The sequence below is a fragment of the Oncorhynchus keta genome, chromosome 9 (assembly GCF_023373465.1).
Source record: "Oncorhynchus keta strain PuntledgeMale-10-30-2019 chromosome 9, Oket_V2, whole genome shotgun sequence".
NCBI lineage: Eukaryota > Metazoa > Chordata > Actinopteri > Salmoniformes > Salmonidae > Oncorhynchus > Oncorhynchus keta.
The window spans coordinates 24,184,454-24,208,636 of record NC_068429.1 but is presented as its reverse complement, the minus strand read 5'-3'; the positions used below and the strand labels follow the sequence as shown (position 1 = coordinate 24,208,636).

Here is a 24,183-nt window from a genome sequence, read left to right as displayed (position 1 = left end):
GAGGGAGTGACTGGAGTAAAGACATTGTGGAGCCCTTCACATGGTTTAACAGATACATTCACATATGAAGACAATCCTGACCTCTCCCCTCTCTGGGCCCCAAGTGACTTTTCCTTAGAGAAGAAAGGAAAATGCAACTGCCAACAGTATAGTCCAAAAGAAGACATTCTAATGACAAGAATAAGATAAAACATCTTATTTATCTATGTTACCTAACTAATTCTGATTCAGCTACGACAGCTTGCAGTGGCAATTGCACGTTACGATGCTTTATTTGCTGAACATTTTCCATCAGTATGTATATGGACGACAAGTCATTGTGGAATCCGACCACAAGCCCCTTGAGTCAAACATTAGGAAACCACTAGCCGCAGCCCCGCCAAGGCTACAGAGAACGACATTGCTTGGAAGCGTAGCCGATGGGGATGTCACGACAAAGACATCCCTGTCGCAGACACACTCTCCAGGAAGTTTCTTACCTATAAGGACAGCAGCCTCAGTGAAGGCATGGACATGCAAGTGCACACTGTGTACAGCATCTCTCCCTTTTTCACCAATCCAGAGGAGCAGCCACTCTGTTCGGGTGTAAACGTTTCCATCAGTACGTATATGGACGACAAGTCATTTATCACTCACCGGCCAGGCAAAGACATCTCAGCTGTGCGAGTTGTGAGTAATTTTCTGTTTTGCCAAGGCAACAGAGAAATGATCCTTCAACTACACAAATCATTTTTTAAATATTTCCATCCATCAGATGTCCCTATACCTTTATGAATCATGAAGCATTTATGCGCGATTTTTCAATACATAAATGCTTTTAAAAAATCACAAAATGTGACGTTAGCTACAAAATAAGTTGTTTTCATCAATTTTCCAAAAACAACTACAAAAACGCCATTCCTTACGCAATAGGCTGAACAAGTGTAATGAACACGTGTAAAAATGACAATAACAAGTGCTCTAATCACCTGTAAATGCACACCAAACAGGTGTGCATTTACCTTAGGGTGCTTTTTTAGTCTTTTGTTTTAAATTGTTATTCTTTTGTTGTTGCTTATCCTTTTATGTTTCTTGTGTAGTAAATATTTCAGGGTTTTATTCATAGTTTTTTTCTGTGAAGTGCATTGTGTTGCATTCATGTCTGAAATGTGCTACATAAATATAGCCTGATATGATTTATTATTCTGTTCCAGAATAAATGGGCTTTAGAATGATGCCGGTCCTTCCTCCACTGCAGATTCCCCAATTAATTCCTTGGTAGAAACAATATTTTCATCCAGGCTTTGTGTCTTGGAAAGGGTAGTGACTATTAATATATTAATCTAACAATCAAACAGAAGGGGTTTTGGAAAAGTATGTACTTTAGTAAAAAAATAATATCTAGTGGATGTATAGTGTCATTAGAATGAGTAGGAAATCTCTATTAAAGAGATGGAGGAGGAACATATTGTTTCTATAAAATAATGAATAAACGATGGAAGGGATTTGTTTTCACATGTTCTTATAGCTTGTTACTTCAGAGGAAAAATAGTTGATGTATAGAAAATAAATAAGATCAACTGTATTCGTGGCATTGAGCTCTAGAATGACATTTGTTTGTCATCACACAGAGTCTCTGTAGCGCAGTCAGTCAATCAGTCAGTCAGTTTGACCCTTTTCTGATATCAATGACAACAGAATTTGGTTTTATTGCTCACAGTAGAAAATAAAATAATACATTCTGAATTAACATAATAAAAATAGCATTAAAAAAACACAATAAGAGCCAAATATTGATTACACAATGATTTGAAGACACAGTATGCATCCCAAATTAGTCCATGGCCCAGATGGCCAAATTTCACAAATTGTCCCACTTTGGCGTGGCAAAGTCTAATGACAATTGTCATTAAGGTCCATGTCTGTGGGTTATGTTTTGGTAAGATAACCACTCATAGGAGGTAGCTAAATGTGGATCACTGCCATTGGTTAATTGGACCAACAGGATTGAGGATTTGCAATGTAATTTTCTATTTTTGTATTATCAGGGAACAATCTTTGCAAAATAAGGCAATTGATGTTATTAACTTGAGGTATGAAATAACTGGAATGTTAATGACATCTCCATGGGTCCACCTTGGGGGGTTAAGGGTCATACCTGTATGCATTTTGGGGTATATTGATGAGACAGAATGAGCAGTATTGGAATGTGCTTTATTATCACATCGTACCATAGAGGATAACTACACCAAACCTCCCACAGAACAAGGACACCCATTGGAAAAGTTTCATAGAGTCATCATAGATTTAATGTCAAATCAATCACAACAGCCTATTTTCAAATTGGTGCCATTCATTTCAATGTGGAGGAACTGAATAGATTTTTCAGGACATAAATGAATAAATAGTTGGTGTAATAAGACTGAAATGGACTGAAAATGTGTGTTAGTGTGAGGAAAGTGCTAAAAGATGTCCCAGTATATATATTTAGTAAAATATTACCAGAGTGTCTGCTAAATTATTAAAATGTAAATGTAATAATGGTAGAAATATGACAAAACGCCAAAAACAAGGTCTGAAGTTAAGACTTAAGGCTTATAACATGACCGAGCTAGAACAGGAAGCTGGACGGATGAAGTGGCGCCCCCTGCTGGCCCACATTGGGCACTCTGCCCTCTTCTTCTTGGGTCAGGGAGCTGGCTGGATGAAGTGGCTACAGTGGGGATCGGAGCCCCTGTCCGGGGGTCGGCTCCGGCTCCCTGGGTGAATTTAATAGCACCACGGGCAGGGGCCGGGACCTCTCTCCGGTGGTCGGACACCCCTCCCTGGGTTTGTCCATCCCTCTCTGGCCATCTCCCCCCTTTCTTCCTGGTGAAAAGAGCAGGGTGGATGTAGTGACGCCGCCAAGGGGGTCGAGGGTAGGTTGTTGGCAGGGTTCGCCCCCCCTCTCCCTGTGTTTTAAAATTATTATTTTTTTGAAACAAGTTATTTTTTTCATTTCACTTTCACCAATATGTTTTTTACACCAGGAACTATTTCCATGACATGAAATCCAAATAAAAAGACATTTAAATGACATGTTGTAACACAACAAAATAAGGAAAACACCAAGGGGGATGAATAGTTTTGCAAGGCACTGTAGGTGGATGTAGCGGCGCCCTCTGGTGTCCCTGAGTGGAGGTGGGCGCCCCTCTCCAGGGGTCGGGCCCCCCTCCCTGGGTCATCCTCTCTGGCTCCTCCCACCATATCCCTGGGGAAGGGAGCTGGCTGTCCCCAGGGATCAGCCCACCCTGTCTCTGGAGCAAGAGTCTCTGAGTCAGAGCATTTTTTAATGATTTATTTTTGTACATTTATTTAACTACAGTGACCTTATTTTCAATGACAGCCTAGGAACAGTGGGTTAACTGCCTTGCTCAGAGGCAGAACATATTTTTACATTGTCAGCTCGGAGACTTGATCTTGCAACCTTTCGGTTACTAGTCCAACACTCTACGCACTAGGCTACCTACCGCCCCATTAACATCCCCTGTAAATGCACACTGGACAAGTGTAATGAACGAGTGTTAAAATGGCCTGTAATCACCTGTAAATGCACACTGAACAGGTGTAACAGGGGGAATATACACGGCTGTGACTATAACCGAAGATAATTCTCTTGGGAGGAAATATGGTCGGCATTTGGTTGTGAGATATTCTAGGTCGGGTGAACAAAAGGACTTGAGTTCCTGTATGTTATCACAATCACACCATGAGTAGTTAATCATGAAACATACATCCCCACCCATCTTCTTCACGGCTATATGTAATAACACAAAGTATGATCAGCACTCATACTCTGAGATGCTTTGTGGATACGGCCCAGGTACATCAGATGCGGTCTGAATGTGGTGCTGTGGAGTTTGTGAGATGCTGGAGGAACAGAAACAAGAGTCATGGGAGTCAAACAAACCACAGAGGCTGGTTTAAAAGTAAAGAGCCTGTATATTGTTCTGCAAAATACAAATACCTTTTAATTTCATTGCCTGTGCGGGAAAATACATGTTTATTTATGTTAGCTCCCTTCCTTCTGGTAAGAAACATTGTCTTCAAGTGGTGACAAAGGCCTGCTTCTGCTGCCTGGAGCCTTGTAGCGTCCAAACATTCACCTCAGAAAGACGTCCTGGTGTCTGACCCCTAATCTCTGAGTGCACTACCCACTGTCATATGGTTAGTAGTGTTATAAAGTTCACATAAAGAACACAATTCAACATGGCACCCACATAAATAAATCATCCAGGGACCTTCACTCAGATACCATATTACATTATTGAGACGAAAAGTCTTTATTCTGTTGATAAAACTGATACAAAACATGATATGATTGAAGTGGATATTGCATGGAGCAGACCTATATTGATGTAATCAAATTATACAACATTCTCAGAATCCCATTCAAACTATGATAATGGGTGTGGTAAATCTGAGGTACAGGTAAATTGCAGATTTTTACATTACAGACCATTTTGATGATGAAGAAAAAATAAAATAGAATGAAAACAATACTGTAGCTATGATGAGCTAGGTGAGTAGGATAGCCTCAGGCTGTTGGTTAGTCTATAACCTATTGTGGGGCTCTGCCCTCTTGTAGTCTACTGATATCATCAATCAGTATTGTATTGTATTGCAACCTGGCAACATAGAACAAAGGTGACTTTCAAAGTCAGAAGTTGTGCTTCTAGGTGGGTTTCTTATGTCATTCTCAGTAATAATATCTGACATCATATAAAACTGTCTGTAGGGAGGAGAGGCAGCCGTCCAGCTTCTGCTCTGTCTATACACGCTGACTCTACAGTCTTAGATCTCCCAGACCCAGATTAGTCCTATTCCTGAACTAACACACACTTCCAATGGAGATTCTACATTGAGAATGCTTTTTAATCAAGGAGTGACTTCATCTGGGTTTTGAAGCAACCCTTCCTTAAGAATGTGCTATTAGGCTAACATCAGTGGCAGGTTGAGAAGCTTTAACTAAACATTTTCCTAAACGTTTGAGATTGATAGAAAATATGTGCACCTGCACATAGCTACATAATAACCCACAATATGAAGACAAAAACAAGGTTTTAACTATATTTTAACAATGTTCCCATTATTTTAAGTACATTTTCAAAAACTATGGCCATCCTTAATTTCACAGACGTGGGTTATTGGGTTAATTATTTGATAGAACTAGGTAGAAATATACACTACCGGTCCAAAGCTTTGGAACACCTACTCATTCAAGGGTTTTTCTGAATTTTTACTATTTTCTACATTGTAGAATAATAGTGAAGACATCAAAACTATGAAATAGCATATATGGAATCATATATTAACCAAAAAAAGTGCTAAACAAATTAAAATATATTTTAGATTTTATATTCTTCAAAGTAGCCACCCTTTGCCTTGATGACAGCTTTTCACACTCTTGGCATTCTCTCAACCTGTTTCACCTGGAATGCTTTTCCAACAGTCTTGAAAGAGTTCCCACATATGCTGAACACTTGTTACCTGCTTTTCCCTCACTCTGAGGTCCGACTCATCCCAAACCATCTCAATTTGGTTGAGGTTGGGGGATTGTGGAGGCCAGATCATCTGATACAGCACTCCATCACTCTCCTTCTTGGTCAAATAGCCCTTACACAGCCTGGAGGTGTGTTGGGTCATTGTCCTGTTGAAAAACAAATAATAGTCCCACTAAGCAAATCAGATGGGATGGTGTATCGCTGCAGAATGCTGTGGTAGCCATGCTGGTTTAGTGTGCCTTGAATTCTAAATAAATCACAGACAGTGTCACCAGCAAAGCACCCCCACAGCATAACACCTCCTCCATGCTTTACGGTGGGAACCACACATGCGGAGATCGTCTGTTCACCCACACTGCATCTCACAAAGACACAGCGGTTGGAACCAAACATCTTCAATTTGAACTCCAGACCAAAGGACAAATTTCCACCGGTCTAATGTCCATTGCTTGTGTTTCTTGGCCCAAGCAAGTCTCTTATTATTTTTGGTGTCCTTTAGTAGCGTTTTCTTTGCAGCAATTCGACCATGAAGGTCTGATTCACACAGTCTCCTCTGAACAGTTGGTGTTGAGATGTGTCTGTTACTTGACCTCTGTGAAGCATTTATATGGGCTGCAGAGTATGGTAACTCTAATGAACTTATCCTCTGCAGCAAAGGTAACTCTGGGTCTTTCCTGTGGCAGTCCTTATGAGAGTCTGTTTCATCATAGCGCTTGATGGTTTTTGCGACTGCACTTGAAGAAACATTCAAAGTTATTGAAATGTTCCTTATTGACTGACCTTCATGTCTTAAAGTAATGATGGACTGCCATTTCTCTTTGCTTATTTGAGCTGTTCTTGCCATAATATGGACTTGGTTGTTTACCAAATAGGGCTATCTTGTGTATACCCCCCTACCTTGTCACAACACAAATGATTGGCTCAAACACATTAAGAAGGAAATTCCACAAATTAACTTTTACCAAGGCACTGTTAATCTGTTAATTGAAATGCATTCCAGGTGACTACCTCATGAAGCTGGTTGAGAGAATGCCAAGAGTGTGCAAAGCTGTCATCAAGGCAACGGGTGGCTATTTGAAGAATCTCAAATATAAAATCGATTTTGATTTGTTTAACACTTTTTTGGTTACTACATGATTCCATATGTGTTATTTCATAGTTTTGATTTTCTAAATATTTTCAAAATACTATAAAGAGAAACCACTTGTATTTGCAGCGAAGCTTTGACTTCCAATGTTATAATAATATGGCTTTGGGAGTTCTGTTTTAACTCACACCACCTCCTCCCTGTGGCTTTGTCTATCTGGCTGGTAAAACAGTCTCTCTTTCTCTCCATGACTCAGATAGTATTTGTTAGCATATGGCTCTTAAAAAGTATTCTGACTGAGTTGAACTACAATTCCTAGGCGCCTTCATTTCAAGTGAGACATTCTAGTTGTCCAGGGTTCCAGCTGTATAATTAGAATATTAGAATCACTTCTTGATCGATCAATCACTATTAATCTATAGTTCCAGCTTTGTGCAACCTGTTGCATAATGGCTTTCACCCTCTCCTTCTTCCTTCTCCCCCTATCGTTGTCCTTTTTCTCTGTCTCCTTCTATCGCTCTCTTCTTTTCTCCATCTTTCCCTCCCTTCTCTGTCTATCTCTCTATCCCTTTCATTTTCTCTCTCTGTCTGACAAATCCTCCCTTGTTCTTCATTTATATATACACATAAATATGTTGAACCGGCAACATTAATTGGTTGTAGTGAACACTCACTCTGTCTGCTAGTCAGCCAGCTGCAGATTGGGACATCAGAGCCCAGGTAGCGAGTGCACACGCGCACGCACGCACGCACGCACGCACGCACGCACGCACGCACGCACGCACGCACACACACACACACGCACACACACACACACCCTGACGTGTCCACTCACAGTGCCTGTCCTTGTGTCTCCTAGTATATTAGTGACTCACCAGTATCTTACCCATACAGAGTACCAGACTTCTTCAACCTTTGTTAGTTAGTTTACATAGTGTACATATTAATTTACTGATTCCCTCTCTCTCCCACAAATACACAACACAGGCAACAGACCTCCCACACCATATCCACCCTCACTCCTGTATAATATCACTGGTTGTCTCAAATCACTCCCTATTTCCCCATAGTTAGTGCACTATGTGGGCAATAGGGTTCCATTTCAGACCCAGTCTGTCACTGTTATATTCCCTCCACACTCCTGTATATAATGTCCCTGTTATAGTGGAACACTCTCACTCTGCACAAGAAGAATATAGGGCAAATCTGAAATCGCACCCTATTCCCTATAAAGTGCACTACTTTTGGAAAGAGCACTATGTAGGGAAAAGGGTGCCATTTTGGACACAAGCTTAATAATGGTCATAATAACACTAAACGTAACTCTACACAAGCCCCTCCCCCTCTGTGAATAAGAGGCATGCCTTATCATGTAGCCCAGCATTTTGATAGGCGCATTCGTTTGAGGGACGGGCTGTGGCGCTCCTGATTGGACATCGGGTGTAGCAGGAAGTTGTCATTTCCGCGGTGATCCTCGCGATCACTGCCATCGTATGAGCTGCCACAGCTGGATAGGCTGTCACCAGGAGACTGCCCTGCCTCCGCCGGGCCCTGATTTGTTGGGTAGCCATGGGACACCCCCCCCATCCCTCCGTTGACAAATCCGATGCCTCGATCTCTGGCCGGGGAGGTGGGCTCTGACTTGATGTAGAGGTTCTGATGGACATTCTGGAGGTTAAGGTTGGAGTTCTGACAAATGTTTCTGACAGAGGAGAGGAGAGGATAGATAGTGATTACAAAAGAGGAGAAGGAAACAGACAGACAGACACGCACACACACACACACACAATTACCCCATGTGTCCCAGTGCTGAGTGCTGTATATTCTGTAGCGGTTGTTGCTGCCAGCCTGTTACTGATCCCAGGTGGAGAGATCCTGATCTGTTACCAAACCCTGACAGGTCACCCAGAGAGTACTCTACAGAGGAAGGAATAGAGAGGGGGGAGACAACAAAAGTTACACATCTTGGGCAAATCTGAAATGAATTCTTCCTATACGCTATAAGAGTGTTACTTTTGGTCAGAGATGGAGCTGAGGTCACTGTCCAGAAGAGATTAGATGAGTTCATTAGTCACATGCAAAGGGTTGCAGAGGTAATTGCAGGGTACAGTGAAACTCTAATGTCCCTGAGGGAATGTCCATAGGAGGAGCAGCAAGGGAGGAAGTGAGAAGTGAATGAAACAATAATACAAATAATAACACATATTTACAGGAGACGGAGTGGTAGAAGACGGAGTGGTAGAAGACGGAGTGGGAGAAGACGGAGCGGGAGAAGACGGAGCGGGAGAAGACGGAGTGGTAGAAGACGGAGTGGTAGAAGACGGAGTGGTAGAAGACGGAGGGGTAGAAGACGGAGCGGGAGAAGACGGAGTGGTAGAAGACGGAGCGGGAGAAGACGGAAGACGGAGTGGTAGAAGACGGAGTGGGAGAAGACGGAGTGGGAGAAGACAGAGTGGGAGAAGACGGAGTGGGAGAAGACGGAGCGGTAGAAGACGGAGTGGGAGAAGACGGAGCGGTAGAAGACGGAGCGGTAGAAGACGGAGCGGGAGAAGACGGAGCGGGAGAAGACGGAGCGGGAGAAGACGGAGCGGTAGAAGACGGAGCGGGAGAAGACGGAGCGGAGAAGACGGAGCGGGAGAAGACGGAGCGGGAGAAGACGGAGCGGGAGAAGACGGAGCGGTAGAAGACGGAGTGGTAGAAGACGGAGCTGGGAGAAGACGGAGTGGGAGAAGACGGAGTGGTAGAAGACGGAGTGGTAGAAGACGGAGTGGTAGAAGACGGAGTGGTAGAAGACGGAGTGGGAGAAGACGGAGTGGTAGAAGACGGAGTGGTAGAAGACGGAGTGGTAGAAGACGGAGTGGTAGAAGACGGAGTGGGAGAAGACGGAGTGGTAGAAGACGGAGTGGGAGAAGACGGAGTGGTAGAAGACGGAGTGGTAGAAGACGGAGTGGGAGAAGACGGAGTGGTAGAAGACGGAGTGGTAGAAGACGGAGTGGGAGAAGACGGAGTGGTAGAAGACGGAGTGGTAGAAGACGGAGTGGTAGAAGACGGAGTGGGAGAAGACGGAGTGGTAGAAGACGGAGTGGTAGAAGACGGAGTGGTAGAAGACGGAGTGGGAGAAGACGGAGTGGTAGAAGACGGAGTGGTAGAAGAAAGAGTGGTAGAAGACGGAGTGGGAGAAGACGGAGTGGTAGAAGACGGAGTGGTAGAAGACGGAGTGGTAGAAGACGGAGTGCCTACCTGTGTCATATGACGTGGAGAGGGCAGAGGGGTACCCTACCATACCCTGCCCGGGCAGAGTAGGTGTTGCTATGGAGACCGCGGGGGTAGCCAATGTCTGGGCAGACTGAGAGTGGTTTATTCTCTGGTTCTGAAACAACAAAATAATAAACTAACATTAGTACACTTGTGGCAAGAAGGATTTGGGTCTATGGTCATTCTAGACATAAACAGATATTCAGCATAGCAACTCCACGTTGTCTATCTGTGTGATGTCACACTACTTACCAGCATCATGTCAAAATCCTCACACTGGCAGCATGAAAAACAATACAACTCATATTAGAGTACAGAGGGGGTTGGAGTCAGAGGAACTGTGTAAGAGTCAGAGGAACTGTGTAGAAGTCAGATGAACTGTTTAAGAGTCAGAGGGACTGTGTAGGAGTCAGAGGGACTGTGTAGGAGTCAGAGGAACTGTGTAGGAGTCAGAGGAACTGTGTAGGAGTCAGAGGAACTGTGTAGGAGTCAGAGGGACTGTGTAGGAATCAGAGGGACTGTGTAGGAGTCAGAGGGACTGTGTAAGAGTCAGAGGAACTGTGTAGGAGTCAGAGGAACTGTGTAACAGCCAGAGGGACTGTGTAGGAGTCAGAGGAACTGTTTAAGAGTCAGAGGAACTGTGTAGGAGTCAGATGAACTGTGTAGGAGTCAGAGGAACTGTGTAGGAGTCAGAGGGACTGTGTAAGAGTCAGAGGGACTGTGTAAGAGTCAGAGGGACTGTGTAAGAGTCAGAGGGACTGTGTAGAGTCAGAGTCAGAGGGACTGTGTAGGAGTCAGAGGGACTGTGTAGGAGTCAGAGGAACTGTGTAGGAGTCAGAGGAACTGTGTAGGAGTCAGAGGGACTGTGTAGGAGTCAGAGGGACTGTGTAGGAGTCAGAGGAACTGTGTAGGAGTCAGAGGAACTGTGTAGGAGTCAGAGGAACTGTGTAGGAGTCAGAGGAACTGTGTAGGAGTCAGAGGAACTGTGTAGGAGTCAGAGGAACTGTGTAGGAGTCAGAGGAACTGTGTAGGAGTCAGAGGAACTGTGTAGGAGTCAGAGGGACTGTGTAGGAGTCAGAGGGACTGTGTAGGAGTCAGAGGAACTGTGTAGGAGTCAGAGGAACTGTGTAGGAGTCAGAGGGACTGTGTAGGAGTCAGAGGGACTGTGTACGAGTCAGATGGACTGTGTAGGAGTCAGAGGGACTGTGTAGGAGTCAGAGGGACTGTGTAGGAGTCAGAGGAACGGTGTAGGAGTCAGAGGGACTGTGTAAGAGTCTGAGGGACTGTGTAGGAGTCAGAGGGACTGTGTAGGAGTCAGGGGGACTGTGTAAGAGTCAGAGGAACTGTGTAGGAGTCAGTGGAACTGTGTAAGAGTCAAAGGGACTGTGTAAGAGTCAGCGGGACTGTGTAAGAGTCAGAGGAACTGTGTAAGAGTCAGAGGAACTGTGTAGAAGTCAGAGGAACTGTGTAAGAGTCAGAGGGACTGTGTAGGAGTCAGAGGGACTGTGTAAGAGTCAGAGGGACTGTGTAGGAGTCAGAGGGACTGTGTAAGAGTCAGAGGGACTGTGTAAGAGTCAGAGGAACTGTGTAGGAGTCAGAGGAACTGTGTAGGAGTCAGAGGGACTGTGTAAGAGTCAGAGGAACTGTGTAGGAGTCAGAGGAATTGTGTAGGAGTCAGAGGAATTGTGTAGGAGTCAGAGGAACTGTGTAAGAGTCAGAGGAACTGTGTAAGAGTCAGAAGAACTGTGTAGGAGTCAGAGTGACTGTGTAAGAGTTTGAGGAACTGTGTAGGAGTCAGAGGAACTGTGTAGGAGTCAGAGGAACTGTGTAGGAGTCAGAGGAACTGTGTAGGAGTCAGAGGAACTGTGTAGGAGTCAGAGGAACTGTGTAGGAGTCAGAGGAACTGTGTAGGAGTCAGGGGGACTGTGTAGGAGTCAGAGGGACTGTGTAAGAGTCAGAGGGACTGTGTAAGAGTCAGAGGAACTGTGTAGGAGTCAGAGGAACTGTGTAGGAGTCAGAGGAACTGTGTAGGAGTCAGAGGAACTGTGTAGGAGTCAGAGGAACTGTGTAAGAGTCAGAGGAACTGTGTAGGAGTCAGAGGAACTGTGTAGGAGTCAGATGAACTGTGTAGGAGTCAGAGGGACTGTGTAGGAGTCAGAGGGACTGTGTAAGAGTCAGAGGGACTGTGTAAGAGTCAGAGGGACTGTGTAGGAGTCAGAGGGACTGTGTAGGAGTCAGAGGGACTGTGTAAGAGTCAGAGGGACTGTGTAAGAGTCAGAGGAACTGTGTAGGAGTCAGAGGGACTGTGTACGAGTCAGAGGGACTGTGTAGGAGTCAGAGGGACTGTGTAGGAGTCAGAGGGACTGTGTAGGAGTCAGAGGGACTGTGTAGGAGTCAGAGGGACTGTGTAAGAGTCAGAGGAACTGTGTAGAGTCAGAGGAACTGTGTAGGAGTCAGAGGGACTGTGTAAGAGTCAGAGGAACTGTGTAGGCGTCAGAGGAATTGTGTAGGAGTCAGAGGAACTGTGTAGGAGTCAGAGGAACTATGTAAGAGTCAGAAGAACTGTGTAGGAGTCAGAGGAACTGTGTAGGAGTCAGAGTGACTGTGTAAGAGTTTGAGGAACTGTGTAGGAGTCAGAGGAACTGTGTAGGAGTCAGAGGAACTGTGTAGGAGTCAGAGAACTGTGTAGGAGTCAGATGAACTGTGTAAGAGTCAGAGGGACTGTGTAGGAGTCAGAGGGACTGTGTAAGAGTCAGAGGGACTGTGTAAGAGTCAGAGGGACTGTGTAGAAGTCAGAGGAACTGTTTAAGAGTCAGAGGGACTGTGTAGGAGTCAGAGGAACTGTGTAGGAGTCAGAGGGACTGTGTAGGAGTCAGAGGAACTGTGTAGGAGTCAGAGGAACTGTGTAGGAGTCAGAGGGACTGTGTAGGAGTCAGAGGGACTGTGTACGAGTCAGATGGACTGTGTAGGAGTCAGAGGGACTGTGTAGGAGTCAGAGGAACGGTGTAGGAGTCAGAGGAACGGTGTAGGAGTCAGAGGGACTGTGTAAGAGTCAGAGGGACTGTGTAGGAGTCAGAGGGACTGTGTAGGAGTCAGGGGGACTGTGTAGGAGTCAGGGGGACTGTGTAGGAGTCAGAGGAACTGTGTAAGAGTCAAAGGGACTGTGTAAGAGTCAAAGGGACTGTGTAAGAGTCAGAGGAACTGTGTAAGAGTCAGAATAACTGCGTAGGAGTCAGAGGGACTGTGTAGGAGTCAGAGGGACTGTGTAAGAGTCAGAGGGACTGTGTAAGAGTCAGAGGGACTGTGTAGGAGTCAGAGGGACTGTGTAGGAGTCAGGGGGACTGTGTAGGAGTCAGGGGGACTGTGTAGGAGTCAGAGGAACTGTGTAGGAGTCAGAGGAACTGTGTAGGAGTCAGAGGAACTGTGTAGGAGTCAGGGTGACTGTGTAAGAGTTAGAGGAACTGTGTAGGAGTCAGAGGGACTGTGTAGGAGTCAGAGGAACTGTGTAGGAGTCAGAGGAACTGTGTAGGAGTCAGAGGGACTGTGTAGGAGTCAGAGGGATTGTGTAAGAGTCAGGGGAACTGTGTAGGAGTCAGATGAACTGTGTAGGAGTCAGAGGAACTGTGTAGGAGTCAGAGGAACTGTGTAAGAGTCAGGAAGGTTCTAACTGTCTCAGGGGAGATGGAGAAAGAGGAGCTAGACAGAGATGGGGGGAGGAGCTAGACAGAGATGGAGGGAGGAGACAGACAGAGATGGAGAAAGAGGAGATAGACAGAAATTGAGGGAGGAGATCACTCACGATGGAGGGCATGTTGTTCTTGTTGCCAGGGGGTAGCAGCGTGCGGAGGTCTGGCTTGCGGTTGCCAATCAGGGTCATGGAGTTCATCGGGGGTGATGTCTTGGCCTGAATCATCGGGGGTGAAGTGTTGGCCATGCCTCCTGGAGATAACATCCCCGGTGAAGTACGGTGGTTACCATAGTTACCACTACCTAGGAGACGGATAGACAGGAGAATACTGGATGTTTTTCTTGTTTAACCTGGGAGGACAAATTGAAACTGTAATCATAATAGGCCTAATATAATATACAGTACCAGTCAAAAGTTTTAGAACACCTACTCATTCAAGGGTTTTTCTTTATTTTTACTATTTTCTACATTCTAGAATAATAGTGAAGACATCACAACTATGAAATAACATATATGGAATCATGTAGTAACCAAATCAAAATATATTTTATATTTTTTATACTATTTTTTATACTATTTAAAGTAGCCACCCTTTGCCATATGTGTTATTTCATAGTTTTGTAAAGTAAATAGCATAGTTAACTCACCAGCGTTGGAGACGGTGTTAGACAGCTCTGAACCCATCATCCCTCCTGAGTTTCCAGCACTGGGGGGTTGGTGTGTGTGTTGGGGTCCAGGCGACATGCTGTTCCTCTGCAGGCCAGAGAGTGTTTGGCAAAGAGGCAGAAGACTGTGGTTATACAAGGATCCCCCCACCACGGGGTGAGAGTATAGTAGTCCACTGTTGTTTTGGCCCTGGATGGAGCCAACCATGTCGAAGTTAGGCGGGGGGAGAGCCTGCTGGACAGAGACAGACACCAGGGTTAGCAAGGCAAATGGAGAAGTGGAACAGGCATGAGTGGATACACACACAGGTCCAGTTGTACTTACACAGAGTCTCTGTCTGCTGATCAGGAGGTCAATGTCTTCATTGATTTTGCGGTATTTGTCCTCTGACTCGGGGCTCTGACCAGCAGAGTCGTCTGCCTCGATGTCGGGACTGTCACAACCATTTAGACCCTTCTTACGCAGAGTCTGAGAGAGACATACACAGAGAGAGAGAGAGAGACAGACACACAGAGAGAGACAGAGACAGAGACAGACACACAGAGAGAGACAGAGACAGAGACAGACACACAGAGAGAGACAGAGACAGAGACAGACACACAGAGACAGACACACAGACAGACAGACAGACAGAGACAGACACACAGAGACAGAGACAGACACACAGAGACAGAGACAGACACACAGAGACAGAGACAGACACACAGAGACAGAGACAGACACACAGAGACAGACACACACACAGAGACAGACACACAGAGACAGAGACAGAGACAGAGACAGAGACACACACAGACAGACAGACAGACAGACAGACAGACAGACAGACAGACAGACAGACAGACAGACAGACAGACAGACAGACAGACAGACAGACAGACAGACAGACAGACAGACAGACAGACAGACAGACAGAGAGAGAGAGACAGACACAGAGAGAGAGAGAGACAGACACAGAGAGAGAAAGAGACAGACACAGAGAGAGAGACAGACACAGAGAGACAGACATACAGACAGAGAGAGAGAGAGAGAGAAAGAGAGAGAGAGACAAACAGACAGACACACAGAGAGCATAGTCAGTGAATAAAGCACAACAGTTATTCTAAAGGCCACATGGGCATGGCAGACCACTGAAAAGCTGCAGTCTTCTTTTCGACCACCAAGAGGCGCTATTTGGAGCAGAAATAACATCCTCAAAAGACCAAGTGGCAGATAGATACTCTAATTGAACACCAGTATGAGAGGGGAGAGGGTAGACAAAGTGACAGTGAAAGAATGTATTGTAAATAGAGGGAGAGAGGGTGGTAGACATAGATTTAGAGAGATGAGAGCAGAAAAGAGGGGGGAGAGAGAGAGGGAGTGTAGAATGGAGTGGAGAGTAGGCCTCTAATCACTGCTGATATTGTCCATAGAGCTGTGATGCTTTCCCCTAGTGTGTGTGTGCACGCATCTTCAGACGATGTATATGTAATGTATGCAGTTTGGCTCAACTCTGTCCTGTCTCAGCACTTTACAGCCTATCACTAGACCACTACAGCTCTCTCTCTCACACACACACACACACACACACACACACACACACACACACACACACACACACACACACACACACACACACACACACACACACACACACACACACACACACACACACACACACACACACACACACACAGCTATGCCACTCATCCCAGCCATGCCCACCTGTCACTGGCCGACACAGCGAGGGGGGGAGTGGCCGATCCCAGGTTTAGCAGTGTCTGAAGGATGTCCATAGAAGGCTTATTTTTTTTAACATCTGTGGCACCCAGAGCAACCCTAGTTTCCAGTCCTCAGCCACCATCCCTCTCACCCCCACTACCCCTTCTCTCTCTCGCTCTCTCATGCCCACTCCCTCCCCTCCACACCTCTATCTCCACCCCACATGTCCATTGCTGACAAAACACATGTCAGCAACAAACAAATTTACATTAAACATGAAAGGAAGGCTGTGAAGAACTCTTACACTTTATTTCTGAACACATGACTCTCCATACCCTGGTTCTACACAGCTCTACAAAGAGCACTGATCCAACACAGCCCTAGAGCCCTGGCCTACATGGCTCTACACAGAGCCCTGGCCTACACAGCCCTAGAGCCCTGGCCTACATGGCTCTACACAGAGCCCTGGCCTACACAGCCCTAGAGCCCTGGCCTACACAGCTCTACACAGAGCCCTGGCCTACACAGCCCTAGAGCCCTGGCTCTACACAGCTCTACACAGAGCCCTGGCCTACACAGCCCTAGAGCCCTGGCTCTACACAGCTCTACACAGAGCCCTGGCCGACACAGCCCTCGAGCCCTGGCATACACAGCTCTACACAGAGCCCTGGCCTACACAGCCCTAGAGCCCTGGCTCTACACAGCTCTACACAGAGCCCTGGCCTACACAGCCCTAGAGCCCTGGCTCTACACAGCCCTACACAGAGCCCTGGCCTACACAGCCCTAGAGCCCTGGCTCTACACAGCTCTACACAGAGCCCTGGCCTACACAGCCCTCGAGCCCTGGCATACACAGCTCTACACAGAGCCCTGACATACACAGCCCTAGAGCCCTGGCCTACACAGCCCTAAACAGAGCCCTGGCCTACACAGAGCCTTGGTCTACACTGCCCTACACAGAGCCCTGGCCTACACAGCTCTAGACAGAGCCCTGGCCTACACAGCCCTACACAGAGCCCTGGCCTACACAGCTCCTCACAGAGCCCTGGCCTACACAGTTCTACACAGAGCCCTGGCCTACACAGCCCTAGAGCCCTGGCTCTACACAGCTCTACACAGAGCCCTGGCCGACACAGCCCTACACAGAGCCCTGGCCGACACAGCTCTACACAGAGCCCTGGCCGACACAGTCCTACACAGAGCCCTGGCCTAAACAGTTCTTCACATAGCCCTGGCCTACACAGCCCTACACAGAGCCCTGGCCTACACAGCCCTACACAGAGCCCTGGCCTAAACAGCCCTTCACAGAGCCCTGGCCTACACAGCCCTACACAGAGCCCTGGCCTACACAGCCCTTCACAGAGCCCTGGCCTACACAGCCCTACACAGAGCCCTGGCCTACACAGAGCCTTGGTCTACACGGCCCTCCACAGAGCCCTGGCCTACACAGAGCCCTGGCCTACACAGAGCCTTGGTCTACACAGCCCTACACAGAGCCCTGGCCTAAACAGTTCTTCACATAGCCCTGGCCTACACAGCCCTACACAGAGCCCTGGCCTAAACAGCCCTTCACAGAGCCCTGGCCTACACAGCCCTACACAGAGCCCTGGCCTACACAGCCCTTCACAGAGCCCTGGCCTACACAGCCCTACACAGAGCCCTGGCCTACACAGAGCCTTGGTCTACACTGCCCTCCACAGAGCCCTGGCCTACACAGCCCTACACAGAGCCCTGGCCTAAACAGTTCTTCACATAGCCCTGGCCTACACAGCCCTACACAGAGCCCTGGCCTACACAGCCCTTCACAGAGCCCTGGCCTACACAGCCCTTCACAGAGCCCTGGCCTACACAGCTCTACACAGAGCCCTGGCCTACACAGTTCTACACAGAGCCCTGGCCTACACAGCCCTAGAGCCCTGGCTCTACACAGCTCTACACAGAGCCCTGGCCGACACAGTCCTACACAGAGCCCTGGCCTAAACAGTTCTTCACATAGCCCTGGCCTACACAGCCCTACACAGAGCCCTGGCCTACACAGCCCTACACAGAGCCCTGGCCTACACAGCCCTACACAGAGCCCTGGCCTAAACAGTTCTTCACAGAGCCCTGGCCTACACAGCCCTACACAGAGCCCTGGCCTACACAGTCCTACACAGAGCCCTGGCCTACACAGCCCTCCACAGAGCCCTGGCCTACACAGCCCTACACAGAGCCCTGGCCTAAACAGTTCTTCACAGAGCCCTGGCCTACACAGCCCTACACAGAGCCCTGGCCTACACAGCCCTACACAGAGCGCTGGCCTACACAGCCCTACACAGAGCGCTGGCCTACACAGCCCTTCACAGAGCCCTGGCCTACACAGCCCTTCACAGAGCCCTGGCCTACACAGCCCTTCACAGAGCCCTGGCCTACACAGCCCTGGCCTACACAGCCCTACACAGAGCCCTGGCCTACACAGCCCTACACAGAGCGCTGGCCTACACAGCCCTTCACAGAGCCCTGGCCTACACAGCCCTACACAGAGCCCTGGCCTACACAGCCCTTCACAGAGCCCTGGCCTACACAGCCCTACACAGAGCCCTGGCCTACACAGCCCTTCACAGAGCCCTGGCCTACACAGCCCTACACAGAGGTGTGTGTGTTGTGAGAGGTGTGTTGGTGTGTGTGTGTGTGTGTGTGGTGAGAGGTGAAGACAGCAACTGGTTGAGTGGGCAGCTGACTGAAGGTGCTCAGAGGAGAACACATCTGATAGAGAGAAAGAGAGAGAAAAGGAAAGAAAGAGAGAGGGGAGTGAAGGAGAGAGAGGAGCGGGAAGGAATGAGAAAGAGAGAAAGATGGAGAGAAAGAATTAGATAGAGACAAAGGAAGGCACAAAATAAGAGAGGATATGTCAGAGAGAAAGGAAGACAAAATAAGAGAGAAAGCACTGAATCCCCATATCTCCATTCCAAGCCACCCTCAACTGTCTACAATCGCTATCTCATTTTTCTCTTCTACTCCTTGTTGTTCTTCCTCCCCTATGGGTGGTCTGGTCTCCTAACCACTTCCACATCAATTAGAGAGTGTGTATGTGTGTGTTGAGTTTACAAGGGCACAGAGTGCGAGGAACCTCTCCATATGCCAAGGAACATGACGTGCACCTCTTACATCTCACCTCTCCTGTCCTAACAGGCGTACATTTCGACTACACACACACACGCACGCACACACACACAGTATGTAGTCATGTGGCGAAAAATAATGAAATCAATTCCAGTGGTGATGCATGGTCATAAACTACATGGACAAAAGTATGTGAACACCCTTTAAAATGAGTGGATTCAGCTATTTCAGGCTCACCTGTTGCTGACAGGTGTATAAAATTGAGCACACATCCATGCAATCTTCATAGACAAACACTGGCAGTAGGATGGTCCATACTGAGGAGCTCAGTGACTTTCAACCTGGCTCCGTCATAGGATGCCACCTTTCTAACAAGTCGGTTCATCAAATTTCTGCCCTGCTAGAGCTGCCCTGGTCAATTCTAAGGGCTGTTATTGTAAAGTGGAAATGGCTTAGCCACGAAGTGGTAGGCCACACAAGCTCACAGAACGGTACCACGTGCTGAAACACGTAGCGCGTAAAATGTGTCTGTCCTTGGTTGCAACACTCACTACCGAGTTCAAAACTGCCTCTATAAGCAAAGTCCTTACAATAACTGTTCGTTGGGAGCTTCATGAAAAGAGTTTCCATGGCAGAGCAGCCACAACAATGCCAAGCGTTGGCTGGAGTGGTGTAAAGCTCACCGCCATTGGACTCTAGGGCAGTGGAAATGCGTTCTCTGCGAGTGATGAATCACGCTTCACAATCTGGCAGGCCGACGGACAAATCTGGGTTTGGTGGATGCCAGGAGAATGCTACCTGCCCCAATGCATAATGCCAACTGTAAAGGTTGGTGGAAGAGGAATAATGGTCTGAGGCTGTTTTTCATGGTTCGGGCCTCTTAGTTCCAGTGAAGGGAAATCTTAACGCTACAGCATACAATGACATTCTAGACAATTCTGTTTGTATTTGTATTTATTAAGGATCTCCATTAGCTCCCGGGGTCCAGCAACATTAAGCCAGGTATATACATTTAAAAATATAACACAACATTACATTTCAAAACACTTTACCCAATACATTTAGTGTGTTCCCTCAACCCACTATCACGTACTTACAACACAACTGTTCTTCCAACTTTGTGGCAACAGTTTGGGGAAGGCCCTTTCCTGTTTAAGCATGACAATGCCACTATGCACAAAGCGAGGTCCATACAGAAATGGTTTGTCGAGATTGGTGCGATGTACAGAGAGATCCTTGATGAAAACCTGCTCCAGAGCGCTCAGGACCTCAGACTGGGACAAAGGTCCACCTTCCAACAGGACAACCACCCTATGCAGGACAACACAGGAGTGGCTTTGGGAAAAGTCTCTGAATGTCCTTGAGGGGCCCAGCCAGAGCCTGGACTTGAACCCGATCAACATCTCTGGAGACCTGAAAATAGTTGTGCAGCGACGCTCCCCATCCAACCTGACAGAGCTTGAGAGGATCAGCATAGAAGAATGGGTGAAACTCCCCAAATACAGGTGTGCCAAGCTTGTAGTGTCATACCCAAGAACACTTGAGGTTGTAATCGCTGTCAAAGGTGCTTCAAAAAAGTACTAAGTAAAGGGTTTGAATACTTACAGTTGAAGTCGGAAGTTTACATACACTTAGGTTGGCGTCATTAAAACTCATTTTTTCAACCACACCACAAATTTCTTGTTGACAAACTATTGGTTTTGGCAAGTCGGTTAGGACATCTACTTTGTGCATGACACAAGTCATGTTTCCAACAATTGTTCACAGACAGATTATTTCACTTATAATTCACTGTATCACAATTGCAGTGGGTCAGAAGTTTAAATACACTAAGTTGACTGTGCCTTTAAACAGCTTGGAAAATTCCATAAAATTATGTCATGTCTTTAGAAGCTTCTGATAGGCTAATTGACATCATTTGAGTCAATTGTAGGTGTACCTGTGGATGTATTTCAAGGCCAACCTTCAAACTCAGCACCTCTTTGCTTGACATCATGGGAAAATCAAAATAAATCAGCCAAGACCTCAGAAAATAAATTGTAGACCTCCACAAGTCTGGTTCATCCTTGGGAGCAACTTCCAAACTCCTGAAGGTACCACGTTAATCTGTACAAACAATAGTACGCAAGTATAAACACCATGGGACCACGCAGCCGTCATACCGCTCAGGAAGGAGACGTGTTCTGTCTCCTAGAGATGAACGTACTTTGGTGCGAAAAGTGCAACTCAATCGCAGAACAACAGCAAAGGACCTTGTGAAGATGCTGGAGGAAACAGGTATAAAAGTATCTATATCCACAGTAAAACGAGTCCTATAGCGACAGAACCTGAAAGGCCGCTCAGCAAGGAAGAAGCCACTGCTCCAAAACCGCCATTAAAAAATGCCAGACAACGGTTTGCAACTGCACATGGGGACAAATATCAGACTTTTTGGAGTAATGTCCACTGGTCTGATAAAACAAAATAGAACTGTTTGGCCATAATGACCATCGTTATGTTTGGAGGAAAAAGGGGGAGGCTTGCAAGCTGACAAACACCATCCCAACAGTGAAGCACAGGGGTGGCAGAATCATGTTGTGGGGGTGCTTTCCTGCAGGAGGGACTGGTGCACTTCACAAACTAAATGGTATCATGAGGAAGGAAAATGATGTGGATATATTGAAGCGACATCTCAAGACATCAGTCAGGAAGTTAAAGCTTGGTCGCAAATGGGTCTTCCAAATGGACAATGACCCCAAGCATACCTCCAAAGTTGTGGCAAAATGGCTTAAGGACAACAAAGTCAAGGTATTGGAGTGGCCATCACAAAGCCCTGACATCAATCTTATAGAAAATTTGGGAAGAACTGAAAAAGCATGTGCGAGCAAGGAGGCCTACAAATCTGACTCAGTCACACCAGCTCTGTCAGGAGGAATGGGACAAAATTTCCCCAACTTATTGTGGGAAGCTTGTGGAAGGCTACCTGAAATGTTTGACCCAAGTTAAACAATTTAAAGGCAATAATACCAAATATTAATTGTGTGTATGTAAACTTCTGACCCATGATGTGTGATGAAAGAAATAAAAGCTGAAATAAATAATTCTCTCTACTATTATTCTGACATTTCACATTTTTTAAATTAAGTTGTGATCCTAACTGACCTAAGACAGGAAATTATTTCTTGGAATAAATGCGAGTAATTGTGAAAAACTGAGTTTAAATGGATTTGGAAGATATATGTAAATATGTTACATTATTTATAAGTTTTTAATACATTTGACCACATTTCTAAAAACCTGTTTTTGCTTTGTCATTATGGAGTATTATGTGTTGATTGATGAGGGGGAAAAAAACAATTTAATCCATTTTAGAATAAGGCTGTAATGTAACAAAATGTGGAAAATGTCAAGGGGTCTGAATGCTTTTCGAATGCACTGTACATGCCAATATCTTCGCTACACACCCCTCCCCTTTTTCTTGTCTGAACATTTAAAATTATATTCAAGACACGTTGTCTTCAGACATATTATAGATGCTTTTCACTGACAGCAACAACTCAATAATCAGCTAGGTCTCTGACTATGCGCGGTGCCCAATTTGCAGGCTTCCCAACTAGGCATATAGGCCTACACATTTGTGATTTAAAACAAACCACAGCTTTAAAAAAAGTTAATGATGCTCTGTGGGGAAGTAGTTCAAATTATTGGAATTATTTCTGTATAGACGGGAGTAATTAGGCCTATATAATTTTGGCAAATTTTATTCAATTTACTTTAGGCTGCAGTGACTACTGTTACGTCATGTCCTATGTTGAGGCAACTCAACACATTAGGAAGTGAATGTTATTGTTCGCCTGCAAATACTTTATTACAAAAGTATTTTGCCTCCCAGTCAGTCAGTCAGTCTGTCCACACACGCACGCACGCACGCACGCACGCACGCACGCACGCACGCACATCCCCCAAAGGCTATTCTTAGTAGCAGCATTCTATTTTTAGCCTGCTGCCGGTTTCCAAACTTTGATCAGGGAGAGATTGGTTCCACAAAGAGAGCTGGAGTTCCACTGGGTCTTTGTGTGTGTTCTAATTGACGAGCCTTACTGAGAGCTTCAGATGTTTTCAATCTACAACACAGACACACACCACACAATGGAGTGAAATAGGGTTAGTAAAAGAGGGGTGAGGAATGCAGGAGTTCTTAGAGTTATAAATAGCCATTATCCTGGGCCTCCTGCACCAAATACAGAACACACACAAATGCGTGCGCACACACCTCGTTATGGAAAGAAAACAACCCAGACAAAGGAGTCTCTTCTATTCCATTCCCGTAAAGAAGATAGTTCACAGGGTTTCACAGCTAGGTCATCTTTGACCATGTTTATCAATACAGAGACAGGAACTGTGTGCGATGCTGAAAGATATACAGGTACAAATCTGTCGTTCTGCCCCTGAACAAGGCAGTTAACCCACTGTTCCCCGGTAGGCTGTCATTGCCTAGTTAAATAAAGGTTAAAAAAAAAAAAAAAAATAGAGTGAGAGATAGAAAGGCTTGTATGTGAGAGAGGAGAAGGAAATTGACAGAGGAGGAAAAGACCCATCATCATTGATCTGTCTTCCAGAAGACACCTACACACTAGGGGTCAGCAAGGAGAGAGGAGAAGAGAGGACATTTGTTGAGAGGGATTAAGAAGAGCATATTGAGATTATAGTAATGAGTGATAGGATTACAGTAGATTAACATAGATTATATGCTGCTGCTGGCTGACTGACCAAAAAGTGGGACAGGTGGAGAGGGACATCAGCTATCAGGCCAAAACCACCCCCTTTATGGACCTCTGACATACAGTGTTGACCACCAGACTCATTTTAAATGTGGAATATTTGAGCTGTGCTTGATTGATTTAGTTTGCCTGGTTTACAATGGAAACAATGAAATATTCCCAATACTGGGCTGCATATCTTACTTTCCCCATTCCCACACAGAAACATCCGCATCAGCCTCTGCACTCTATCAAACTCAGCCTGTTTTCCCACTACTCCCAATGGGAGGCTCATGGCCTGTGTTGGAACACACACCTTTCACTGGAAGACCATAACCACTGTACTCCATGCCGCTACAGATTCCATCAGCGATCCAGAGACTAAACGCACCTGTCCTTTGAACTCTGACCCCTAACCTCGGT

General features: G+C 46.3%; 1 protein-coding gene across 4 annotated transcripts in view; it reads right to left on the bottom strand.

The window, feature by feature from the left end:
- Positions 1 to 3,782: 3,782 nt before the first annotated feature.
- LOC118388068 (myocyte-specific enhancer factor 2C-like) overlaps positions 3,783 to 24,183 on the bottom strand; it is a 25,426-nt gene continuing 5,025 nt past the window's right edge. Inside the window, exons 3-9 of one of the 4 annotated variants that reach the window (XM_052525539.1) lie at positions 14,543 to 14,686; positions 14,200 to 14,452; positions 13,664 to 13,854; positions 10,117 to 10,140; positions 9,850 to 9,979; positions 8,403 to 8,526; positions 3,783 to 8,311 (exon numbers count right to left, since the gene is read on the bottom strand). In XM_052525539.1, coding sequence (XP_052381499.1) covers positions 7,978 to 8,311; positions 8,403 to 8,526; positions 9,850 to 9,979; positions 10,117 to 10,140; positions 13,664 to 13,854; positions 14,200 to 14,452; positions 14,543 to 14,686 — 1,200 coding nt within the window. In that variant the 3' untranslated portion in view covers positions 3,783 to 7,977. The remainder of the gene's footprint in view (positions 8,312 to 8,402; positions 8,527 to 9,849; positions 9,980 to 10,116; positions 10,141 to 13,663; positions 13,855 to 14,199; positions 14,453 to 14,542; positions 14,687 to 24,183) is intronic. The other 3 variants (XM_052525536.1, XM_052525537.1, XM_052525538.1) reach the window with 3 other exon arrangements.